Raw genomic sequence first — 12,536 nt, 5'->3', positions numbered from 1 at the left:
CAATCAGGCAGGAGGCTGGAACTATAGGAGGACTCCCAGCCAGTAAGAACTAAGTAACAGAGTCCAGGGGTCAAGAGCAGTTGCTGATTGTATCTGGTCATTTGTGGGGTAGGCAGATTTCCTTAAAGGCAGGAAGTTAGGGCTTCAGAGCTCAGTTGAGATTACACACTTACAGCCACTTCAGAAAGAGTCAGTGCCATGGGTGTTTGGCAGAAGCTGACTTTCCTCTTCCTGCTGCTGCTGCTGCTGCTGCTGGTTGGCCTGGGGCAGCCCCCATGGCCAGCAGCTATGGCTCTGACCCTGCGTTGGTTCCTGGGAGACCTCTCATGTTTTGTGCTGCTAAGCTTGGCAATGCTCACCAGACCCTGGATCAGCTCCTGGATGCCCCACTGGCTGAGCCTGGCAGCTGCAGCTCTCACATTATCCCTGTTGCCTCCACAGCCACCTCCAGGACTACGCTGGCTGCACAAAGATGCAGCCTTCATGTTCAAGCTCCTCTTCTATGGCCTGAATATCAGGAGACGCTTAAACAGGGAACCTCCAGAGACTTTTGTGGATGCTGTTGAGCGGCAAGCACAGGCTCAGCCTGACAAAGTGGCCTTGTTGTGTACAGGATCTGGGGCCTGCTCAATCACAAATAAACAGCTGGATGCCAGGGCCTGTCAGGCAGCATGGGCACTGAAAGCAAAGCTGAAGGATGCCGCAAGCCAAGAGACTGCTGCCCTCTTAGTGCTCCCCTCTAAGAACATTTCTGCTTTGAGTGTGTTTCTGGGATTGGCCAAGCTGGGCTGCCCTGTGGCCTGGATCAACCCACACAGCCGAGGGAAACCCTTGCTACACTCTGTGCTAAGTTCTGGGGCTGGTGTGCTGGTTGTGGACACAGGTGAGTGCCCCAGGAGCAGAAAGGGACAAAAGCAAAGGAGGTCAGAAGTTTTGGAAGCTGGGCAGAGAACCTTTTGTTGAGTTTACTCCAGTCCTAGGCAATTAGGGTCAAAATGTAGTTTACCTGGAAAGTAATTATAGGGTTACCACTTTGAACATTATTCTTCCCTAAATCTTTTAATTCTGTTTGACTAATTTTTTAAATTAAAGTTTCTGTTTGTAGGTTTTTTCAGGACAGGCTCTCATTATATGAAGCTCTGGCTGTCTTGAAACTCATTATGTAGATCGGGATGGACTTGAACTCATTGAGATTCAGCTGCCTCTGCCTCCCAAGGGCTAGGGCCAAAGGCATGGGCCACTATGACCAGCTTTATTTGACTAAATTTATATTTTACTAATTATAAGATTCCTTTTTATTTTGGTTTTTCGAGGCGGGGTTTCTTTGTCCTGGAACTCACACTGTAGACCAGGCTGGCCTTGAGCTCACAGAGATCTGACTGCCTCTACCTTCAGAGTGCTGGGATCAAAGGCATGTGCCCACAGCTTATAATTCTGGCCTAGCATTATACATTATATGGTTCTTTAAGGACGGGGAAGCTTTTCTTTCACCGTCTGCTTTTCTGTTTCTGGGTCTCCTATCCTCCCTCTTGACTTTGAAGAAAGGTAAGATTTGCCTTTTTAATTCTCTGATGGTTGGTCCTGTAGACCTCCAGGAGAACCTGGAAGAAGTCCTTCCCAAGCTGCTAGCAGAGAACATCTGCTGCTTTTACCTTGGCCACACCTCACCTACTCCAGGCGTGGAGGCTCTGGGGGCTGCCCTGGATGTTGCACCTTCTGACCCCGTGCCTGCCAGCCTTCGAGCTAAGATTCATTGGAAAAGCCCGGCCTTGTTCATCTATACTTCAGGAACCACTGGTGAGGATGCCTGTGGTTCTGCCCCACCCTCCGCACTCTGATCATCTTGCACCAAGCCTTCTGTTTGTCTTCTCACACCCAACTCTGCCATTGATCTGGACCTCTGACTTTGACCCCTAGTCCCCTAGTGTAGTTCTTTTTTTTTTTTTTCCAAGACAGGGTTTCTCTTGTAGCCTTGGTTGTCCTGGACTCAGTATGGTCTTGAACCCACAGAAATCCTCCTGCCTCTGTCTCCTGGAGTTGGAATTACAAGTGTGTGCCACCACGCCAGATCTGTTTTGTTTTGATTTATTACTCCCAGTTCTGAAAACCAATGGGAGAGTGGTGCTGTTCACAAGTAAATTCCAGCACTCAGAAGGTTAAGAGGCAGGAGTATATAGAGTTCAAGGTCTGTTCATTTCAGTGAAGCACATACTAAAGTTGGAACAATACACAAATTAGCATATCCTCATGTTTGGATGACAGGCAAATTCACAAAGCATTCCATTTCATGTTTTTAAAAAGGAATAAGGGTTCAAGCTGGGTGTTGTAGAGACAGAGGCCTACGGCTCTCTGGGTTTGAAGTCCATCTGGTCTACAGAGCAAGTTTGAGAATAGCCAGAGCTACACAGAGAAACTCTGTCTCAAAACAAAATAAAACAAAACCTGCCTCTGCCTCCCTGAGTGCTGGGATCACAGGAATATGCCACCACACCTGGCTAGCATTAGTTTCAATAGCCAAAAAAGTGGAAGCTGAAATGCCCATCAACAAATAAGCAAAATATGATTTTAATCATATGGTGGGAAAAAAAAAGGAATGATGGTTCTTTTTGTTGGAAAGAAAGGAAAGACAGAAAGAGGGAAGAAAGTATTGTGGGGTAGTCACTAGAGAAGACTGCTCCAATATGGGTTTAAGCCAACAGAAAGTCTTTAAGAGCTGCCAACAACTACACTATGTAGCACTGAGCCTTTCTCAGGATGAGCTTTTAAGCACAAAAACCGTGTTGTGGGTTAACATACTTCAGTTAACAAGAAAAGTTAGCCAGAAGCAGAACTATAGAAGTTAAAAAGCAAAGTTAGTACATTTTATGACTTTCTCAGTTTTGGTTTTGGCAGGTGGTGTTGTCTACATGCTGAGTTTTACAGCCTGGACGGTATTTCCATCATGGAGACAGCTGTGCTAAGGTTTTGGGGACCTACTGAGGTCTGGGGCCTTGTTACAGAAAGGAAAGAAGGAAGGAAGCATTGAAGACCAGTCTGAATTACTTAGTGAGTCCAGGCTAGCTTGAGCTGCAGAGAGAGAGAGAGAGATCTTGACTCAAAAAAACAAAACAAAGTATGCAGGAAAAAAAAAAGACAACCATGAGTTTTCATTCTTATTGTTATTTATTTTTCGGTATTTTAAGACTCTAGCAGCCCCAACTGTCTTTGAACTGCCTATTATATAGTTGCCTTACCCTCTTGAGTGCTGGGATTATAGGTTTGGATAACCTTATCCAGAAACTCTCCATCCTTTCTCCCCTTTGAGAGGTTCAAACCTAGTCAGATCTGACTGTGGATACCCACGCTGAAGTTGTGGTCTCTCCTACCCAACCCTTATTGCTCTTTCACCCTCTAGGGCTTCCAAAGCCAGCCATCCTATCACATGAACGGGTTGTGCAGATGAGCAGGGTGCTGTCCTTCTGTGGGATCTCAGCTGATGATGTGGTCTATAATGTCCTACCTTTGTACCACACGATGGGACTGGTCCTTGGAGTCCTTGGCTGCTTAGAACTTGGTAAGTCCACCAAGGACTTCTCTAACCCAAAGGACCACAGTGGGTGTTAGTGTGGGGCAATCAAAAGGACAAGATTCTATGCTGTGTACTATAAGTTTCTATTCTTCACCCCAAATTTTGGGCCACATAATCCAAACGGGTTTCAACTCAGTATTACTATACTTCCCAAGTGCTGAGTTATAGATGTGAACCACCATGGCCAGGTTTAGTTTTCTTTTGTTTGTTGGTTGGTTTGTTTGGCTTTTTGAGACAGGGTTTCTCTGTGTAACCCTGGCTGTCCTGGATTCCATCTGTAGACCAGGCTGACTTCAAACTCAGTGATCTGCCTGCTTCTCCCACCCTGCGTGCTCTGATTACAGGCGTGCCTGGTTTGTTTATTTATTTATTTAATGTATTTGAGTACTCTATCTGCATGTATACCTGCATGCCAGAAGAGAGCAGCAAATCCCATGGTATCTTGGTTGTGAGCTACCATGTGGTTGCTCCTACCATGTGGGAATTGAACTCAAACCTCTGGAGGAGACAGTGCTCTTAATCTATGAGCCATTTTCTCCAGCCCTCAACATGCCCAGTTTTAGACACTTTATTTTTCCTTGAAAGACAGGGTTTCACTCTAGCCCTCTCTGACACAGAACTCAATATATAGATCAAGCTGGCTTCACAGAAGTCTACTGACCTCTAACTCTGGAATGTTGGGATTAAAGGCATGTACCCCCATGCTTGGATAGATGCTGTTACCTTTTTTAACTAAATATTTATTTATTTGTTTATTTATGTATTACACAGTATTCTGTCTGTGTGTGTGCCTGAGCATCAGAAGAGGGCACCAGATCTCATTATAGATGGCTGTGAGCCACCATGTGGTTACTGGGAATTGAACTCAGGACCTTTGGAAGAACAGCCAGTGCTCCTACCCTCTGAGTCATCTCTCCAGTCCAATGCTGTTATCTTTATGCTTATAAATATTACAGTATGCTTCTGTAATGAAAACTGATACCTAATAAAATTAATAGTGACCCTTTAATATCATTTAATGCCTATACCTTGTCAGACTTTCCAAGTTCTGTAATTAATTACATGTTCCCTGTTAAAACAGTATGCTCAGAGGGCATGGTGGTGCACACCTGTAATCCCAGCACTCAGTGAGGCAGAGGCAGATGAATCTCTGTTGAGTTTGAGGCTAGCTTGGTCTATAAAATAAGTCTAGGACAGCAAAGGCTACACAAAGAAACCCTGTCTCAAAAAATCAAAAACAAAAACAGTATGCTCCTCTTTCCTCTTGAATTTCCTGTTAGATTAAAAATATCACTGGTTTTTAATGGTGAGTAATACCAGTAAGCTCAATAGGATACTCAGGAGGCAGAAGCTGGAGAACCACTGCAGTTCAAGCTCGACCTCATCTATATACATTAGCAGGGTCTAAGCCAACCATGGCCACAGCCATGCCACAACCAGGTAATCACGTATCTTCTCACAGCAACATGGAACATGATTTTTCCCTCTACTAGGAGCCACCTGTGTCCTGGCCACCAAGTTTTCTGCCTCCCGTTTCTGGGCCGACTGTCGGCAGCACAGGGTGACAGTGATCCAGTATGTGGGTGAGGTCCTTCGATACTTGTGTAATATTCCTGAGGTAAGGTTCAAAAGTGAAACTCATGGAGCTCCAGATGACTTTCCAGATAAAGTTATCAGATAAAGATTTAGGTAAGAGTGAAGATAAGACTCAGAAGTAGAATATAGGCCTAGCATGTGTGAGACCCAACATCAAAGACAGAAAGAATCAGGTATGGATCTCAAGCAAGGTCACCTCTTGGCTGCACAGAGTTGAAAGTGAACCTGGGCTACACTGAGACTCTGTTTCAAAACAAAGTCTCACTGGATAAGTTCCAAATACTTTCCACATTTTGTAATGGGCTGTTTTGATAGTCACCCAAGCAGATATATCTTAGTTTCCTTTTGTTGTAAAATAAAAAAAGCAACCTAAAGAAGAAAAGGTTTGTTTAGCCCATAGTTCTAGGGTATAGTGCATCATTGTGGGAAGTCAAGGCTTCCAGAATTTTTTTTTTAATTTTTATTTTTTTAATATTAATTACAGTTTGCTAACTTTGTACCCCTGCTGTATCCCACTCCCTCTTTCCCTCCCAATCTCACCCTCCCACCCTCATCTCCTCCCTGCCCCTTTCCAAGTCCACTGATAAGGGAGAACCTCCTCCCCTTTCATCTGATACTGGTTTATCAGGTATCTTCAGGACTGGCTACAAAGTCCTCCTGTGTGGCCTAGCAGGGCTGCTCCTCCCTCAGGGGTGGGGGGAGGAGGAGGTCAAAGAGCCTGCCATTGAGTTCATGTCAGAAACAGTCCCTGTTCCCCTTATTAGGGAAACCCACTTGGATACTGAGCTACCAAGGGCTACATCTGAGCAGAGCCATCTGAGTTCAATTCCCAGTAACCACATGGTGGCTCACAGCCATCTATAGGTTACATCCATACATGGTTCTTGTTTGGAGAAACAATCTCATAAAAGACCCCTGTGCCCACATATATTTGGTCCTTGTGGAACACCTGTCCTCTCCAGGTCATATTAACTCCCCCCCCCCTTTTTTGATTCCCTGCACTCTGCCGAAGGTTTGGTTATGAGTCTTAATATCTGCTTTGATACACTACTAGGTAGAGTCTTTCAGAGGCCCTCTGTGGTAGGCTCCTGTCCTGTTACTTATTTGCTCCTACATCCAATGTCCATACCATTTGTCTTTCTAAGTGAGGATTGGTCATCATACCCTGGGTCCTCTTTCTTGTTATTCTTCTTTAGGTGTATAGGTTTCATTATGTTTATCCTATCTTATAGGTTTATATAAGTGAGTATATAACATATGTGTCTTTCTGCTTTTGGGATACCTCACTCAGGATGATCATTTCTAGGGTCATCCAGAATTTAAAGCAACTCATCACATCCCATACACGGCTGAGAGCCTCAAGTAATAAATTAATGCATGCATGCAAATACTCACCTTGCTGTTTCCCCTTCCTTCAGTCCAGCCTATAAAATTATGTCTTCCACATCCAGGATGGGTCTTCCAAAATCAATTTCTCACAGGCATACCACAGGCCAATCTAACCTACACAGTCCTTCACTGCTTGACTCTCGATTGTGTTAAGATGAGAAACTGATTATCACAACAGATGACATCACCTTGTCCAGTTCCTTTTTTGTTTGTTTGTTTGTTTTTTGAGGCCGGGTTTCTCTGTGTAGCCTTGGCTGGCCTCAACTCAGAGATCTTCCTGCCTCTGCCTCCCTGAGGGCTGGGATTATAGGCAGTGCCACCGTGCCTGGTTTACCTTTTCCAGTTTCAGTGGCTTCATTTGGAAAGCATAGATTACGAACAGTTCCAATCTGGACCTTAGCCAGCCCTAAATTTCATCTTACAAATACAACTACTAATGGTAGATACTGGAATAAAAAGAATAGCTCATTCTTGAAGGAGTCTTTGTAAACATGAAATGAATTTACTATATGAAATACCTAGAACAACATGGCTCAGGATAAACACACCAGATTCGAGATGCTCTCTTATTTTTTCCTTCGAGACAGGCTTTCTCTGTGTAGCCTTGGCTGTCCTGAACTCACTTTGTAGACCAGGCTGTCCTCTAACTCACAGATATTTGCCTGCCTCTGCCTTCCAGAGTGCTGGGATTACAGGTGTGCACTACCACACCCAGCTGAGATGCTCTTATTTTTATAAAGCTATGAGCTGTGATCCCTAGGAAACTGTCTCTAGGCCATATGTTCCCCTCCCCCAGTGTCTTTCCACCCCTTTAATTTAAAATCAAAAGCCTCAAGAAATGCCTTCTCAGAAAGGTCCCCTTCCAATGTTAACACTTAGAGATAAGGTTTCTGATAACTGCCTACTTCACTTTAGATGAAGGACAACACCAAACAGAAACGTTTTTTAGATAATGCCTCCTAGTAAAAACTGTCCTAGGGCTGGGCGTGGTGTTGCATGCCTTTAATCCCAGCAGAGGATCTCTGTGAATTCAAGCCCAGCCTGGTCTGCAAAGCAAATCCAAGACAACCAGGGCGCTTATTACACAGAGAAACCCTGTCTCAACACCCTACCCCCCACCCCACCCCACCCCCGCCACACACACACACACAAATAACTATACTAGGCCAGTGTTCCTGGTAGCTACCCTAGGTAATGTTAGATGGTCTGATACTTGCCTGACATTAAGATCAGAGGTGGTTGATGTCTCCAGTTACTCCTAGCTCCTGCATGATAAAGGCTACCCCAAGCAACTTTCTCTAGGAAAAACAACCCTATAATGTCTGGAGGAACATTTTAGGTAAAGACTCAATAATTTTTTTTACTAAGATGAGGATCTTCCTATATAGGTCAAGCTGGCCTGTAATTTGCTATGTGACTCATTTTGATCTCCCAACTAATAATCCTGCCTTCACTTCCTGAGCACTGGAGTTTTAGGCATGCCCAGCAGCATGTCTAATTATCCTTAAGTACCCTAGGGAGATTCCCTAAGTATAGGCCCCACCACCTAGCTGATTCCCAATTAACACCTAAGATACCCTCTTCAGAAAGTTCCCAACCATACCCTTCAGGGCACCACTTTTTGACCCTTTGTGGGATGTTCCTGCAGCAACCAGAAGACAAGAAACATATAGTGCGCTTGGCAATGGGCAATGGACTTCGGGCAGATGTGTGGAAAACCTTCCAGCAACGCTTTGGTCCCATTCGAATCTGGGAATTCTATGGCTCCACAGAGGGCAACGTGGGCTTAATGAACTATGTGGAGCGCTGTGGGGCTGTGGGCAAGACCAGCTGCTTCCTTCGAGTGAGTGGATGGGACATCCAGCATGATGGTGGTCCTGAAACTGAACCCCTAGTACCTTTGCCAATGCTTCTCATCCTTCATCGCAGATGCTGTTTCCCTATGAACTTGTACAGTTTGACACAGAGACAGCAGAGCCTGTGAGGGACAAACAGGGGTTTTGTATCCCTGTGGGACCAGGTAAGGAGGCCAGGGGACCTTCTTTGGATATGTGAGGGGTTGTCACCTTCACCTCCATGGCTGGAAGAAGCTACCCAAAGTCCTTTTATTATTTTTTTTCTTCAGATTTTTTTGGGTATAATATCTCATGTAGCAGGGTGGGAGGCAGAGGCAGGCAGATCTCTGAGTTCAAGGCCAGCCTGGTTTACAGAGAAAGTTCAAGGACAGCCAAGGCTATACAGAGAAACCCTGTCTCAAAAACAAACAAAACAGACAAACATCTCATGTAGCCCAAGCTGGTCTTGAACTCTTAATCCTCCTGCCTCTGCTTCCCAAATGCTAGGGTAATAGGAGTGTGCTACCGTCCCTGGTCCTAAGTCTTAATAATGGTGATAGGTGTCAGTGTCTGCAATCCTTACCTGGAACTTAAGCCACTCGCCTGTCTGGCCATCACTTGGCTCTGCCCAGCCACCCTGCTTCAATCTTAGTCTAGTTTCTCTTTCTGTTTCTCTCTTTTTCTGTCTGTTGTTCTTTTTTTTTTTTTTTTTATGGTTTTCGAAACAGGGTTTCTCTGTGTATTCCTAGCTATCCTAGAACTCACTATGTAGACCAGGCTGGCCTCAAACCCACAGAGGTCCAAGCTGGGCAAGGTGGACAAATGCCTGTAATCCCAACACTTTGTGAGGCAGAGGCTGGAGGATCTCTGTGAGTCCAAGGTCAGCCTGGTCTACAGAGCGAGTTCCAGGACAGCCAGGACTATACAGAGATACCCTGACTTGAAAAACCAATCAACCAACCAACCAACCAACCAGCCAGCCAAACAAACAAACAAAACACCCTCACAGAGATATGACTGCCTTTGCCTCCCATGTGCTGGGATTAAAAGCGTGTGCCACCACTGCCCAGCTCCATTGGTCTTCAGCTTTCTGTAGGGATCACAGCCTCCTAGATACCAGTCCTTTTCCCTATACCTTCTCTCCTGGGGTTTTGCAAGGGATTAGGTATGTCTTTCTTCCAATCCCCATTTGTCAGTTCCTAATCCTTGCTCTGTTTTCTCATGGATACCCTGATACAATCTTCTCTCTCTGTCTCTCTCTTTTCCAGAACCATCTGATTTTCCAAGTTTCTCTGTCTCCCTCTTGGTGTCTCGGTTTCTCTGGCCCTAAGTCTGAGTGTCTCCCATCAACATATTTTTATAATTTTTATTTTATGTATCTGAGCATTTGCCTGCAGTTATGTATGTACACCTGGTGTGTGCTTGGTGCCTGAGGAAAGTAGAAGAGGGTTTCGATTCCCCTGGAACTACAGTTACAGGTGATTGTAAGCCACCATGTGGATGGTAGAAATCGAACCTTACATCTTCTGGAACAGCAACTAGTGTTCTTAACCCCTGGCTATCTATCTCTCTAGCCTTATCAGTACATTTTAGCTCTATGTTTGGCTGGGTGAAGAGTCCACAGTAAGGAACCTCTACCTTGGGCTGCCTCAGAGATGGTCAGGGTTCTCATTTAGGACTTATTTTTCATTTATATCTCCAGGGGAGGCAGGACTTCTTTTGACCCAGATTCGAAAGCACAGCCCCTTCCTAGGCTACCGTTCCCAGGAAGAGTCTAAGAAGAAACTGGTCACAAATGTAAGGCGCAAAGGGGACCTCTACTACAATACCGGGGATGTGCTTGTCCTGGACCAGGAAGGCTTCTTCTACTTCCAGGACCGCCTTGGAGACACTTTCCGGTCAGGCATGGGTGGGCTGGGGGCTGGCTTCCAGGGTGTCCTGCCTCCCTAGGGATGGATGAGACCCTCTCTTCTCAGGGGTGGGACATGCCCTTCCTTGGGTGTGGCTTCTATTCCCAGGGATGGGACGTCCCTTCCTGGTGCTGGAGTCTCTGTTGGGGAGTGTAGTGTTCCTTGCAGGGGGCAGAGCATTCCTATCCTGGGTCGTGGCCTCCCTCCTTGCAGGTGGAAGGGCGAAAACGTATCTACTCGAGAGGTGGAGGAAGTGCTGTCGAGCCTAGACTTCCTAGAGGAAGTCAATGTCTATGGGGTGCCTGTGCCAGGTATGGAGAGGTCTCCTGATTTTAAATAAATCCTGCACCTTTGTGGGTGGAGGTTGTCATTACAACTTAGGGGCATTGTTCGGGAATATATAGGTTATGAGTTATGCCCAGTTGCACAGCCAGTGAGCAGACCTGGGCCAGCCGAGAGTGACCAGTGTGCTTTCCAGGGTGTGAAGGTAAGGTTGGTATGGCTGCTGTGAAGCTGGCTCCTGGGAAGACTTTTGATGGGCAGAAGCTATACCAGCATGTCTGTTCCTCGCTCCCTGCCTATGCCACACCTCATTTCATCCGTATCCAGGTGAGCAAGTGGTAGTAGGAGTTGATGGATATGGGAACTGGTGTCACAGTCAGGGCTCATAATTACTACTTTGCAGGACTCCCTGGAGATCACAGGCACCTTCAAGCTGATAAAGTCACAACTGGTGCGTGAGGGTTTTGATGTAGGGGTCATTGCTGACCCCCTATACATACTGGACAACAAGATCCAGACCTTCCGGAGTCTAATGCCCGACATGTACCAGGCCATTTGTGAAGGAACCTGGAAGCTCTGACTGCCTAGCCAACTGAAAAGTTGTCCAAAAGTGTGGAAATCAACAGTGGCCAGGATTCCCAGTGTCAACTTCACAAAGCTATCAGAATTCCAGACGTCCATAGAGAATAAACTTGAATGTATATGCAGAAGTCTGGTGTGGATTTGAAATAATAGATGAATGCAGCTGTTCAGTGCAGCCTGCTATATAGGTTTATACACCTGGAGCTGTCCCCGCAGCCCCAGGTGAAGGGAATGGGAGGACCAGCTTTAAAGCTACTCCAGCGAAGCAAAGAGAGTGCTGACTGCAACTCTGGGTCTTTTGTGGCCCCTGAAGGACAGTCTTGGGTCAGGGTGGGATACCCAATATAGATGATGGACACCCTGTTAACTGTTATCAGGGTCCCTGGAAGATTAAAACCTTGCATTTTGGTGTCAGGAGGATGAGACAGGGTCTCTGTGTGTAGCCCTGCCTGGTAGGAAAGTCACTGTGTAGACTGGGCTGGCCTCGAACTCAGAGATCTGCCTACTTCTGCCTGCTGAGTATGAGTACAGGGATTAAAGGCTTCTGCCACTATGCCCAGCTCCCTATTGTTTTTTATTATATATATGCATGTGTGTGGTTATGTGCATTTGAATGCAAGTACCCACAGAAGCATCAGATCTTGGAGCTGGAGTTCAGGCAGTTGTGAGGCAGCTTATATAAGCCCTGGGAACTGAACTCAGGCCCTCTACAAGAGGCTCTTAACCACTGAGTCATCCCTCAAGCTCCTCATATGTTATTTTAAAGCCCAAAAGGTGATGCTTGCCCTTCTAGTATTACCAGGTGTCTTAGGGTTAATATTGGTATGGTGAAACACCATGCCCAAAAACAAAATGTAGAAGAAAGGGTTTATTTGCTTACATTTATAGTCTATCATGGAAGGAAGTCAGGACAGAAACTCAAACAGGGCAGGAGCCTAGAGGCAGAAGCTGGTGCAGAGTCCACTGGAGTGCTTGCTTAGCGTGCTTTCTTATAGAACTCAGGAGTACCATCCCAGAGATGGCCCTCCCCACAATGGGCTGGGCCCTCCCATATTAATCACTAATTTAAAAATGCTCTACAGGCTTTTCTCTTTTAAAGATTTATTTATTATTTATATAGTATTCTGTCTGCATGTATGCCTACACACTAGAAGAGGGTACCATATCTCATTATAGATGGTTATGAGCCAAGTGGTTGCTAGGAATTGAACTTAGGACCTTTGGAAGAACAGCCAGTGCTCTTAACCTCTGAACCTCCAGCCAAACAGGCTCTGTTTGTTTGCTTGCTTTTTGTTTGTTTTTTGAGACAGGGTTTCTCTGTATAGCGTTGGCTGTCCTGGAACTCACTCTGTAGACCAGGCTGGCCTACATACA

At 45.7% G+C, this 12,536-nt stretch overlaps 1 protein-coding gene across 8 annotated transcripts; it reads left to right on the top strand.

Moving 5' to 3' along the window:
• The first annotated feature begins 86 nt into the window (after positions 1–86).
• On the top strand, positions 87–11,290 carry Slc27a5 (solute carrier family 27 member 5). Of its 8 annotated transcripts, none has more exons than XM_021659857.2 (10): positions 89–883; positions 1,588–1,797; positions 3,395–3,553; positions 5,062–5,186; positions 8,202–8,396; positions 8,483–8,573; positions 10,091–10,286; positions 10,512–10,609; positions 10,777–10,907; positions 10,984–11,290. In XM_021659857.2, exons 1-10 carry the CDS (start codon positions 199–201, stop codon positions 11,158–11,160), a joined length of 2,067 nt encoding a protein of 688 aa, XP_021515532.1. In that variant the 5' UTR covers positions 89–198; the 3' UTR covers positions 11,161–11,290. The 8 variants fall into 8 exon arrangements, with proteins under 8 accessions (XP_060241542.1, XP_060241540.1, XP_060241539.1 ...); XM_060385555.1 differs by having other exon boundaries at positions 10,467–10,609; XM_060385559.1 differs by lacking the exon at positions 10,984–11,290 and having other exon boundaries at positions 87–883; positions 10,703–10,836.
• Positions 11,291–12,536: the final 1,246 nt, after the last annotated feature.

This window comes from Meriones unguiculatus, chromosome 6, assembly GCF_030254825.1.
Source record: "Meriones unguiculatus strain TT.TT164.6M chromosome 6, Bangor_MerUng_6.1, whole genome shotgun sequence".
In the NCBI taxonomy this organism is placed as follows: Eukaryota; Metazoa; Chordata; class Mammalia; order Rodentia; family Muridae; genus Meriones; species Meriones unguiculatus.
Note: the sequence above shows the minus strand (reverse complement) of the source record. Positions and strands in the feature narration are given on the sequence as shown.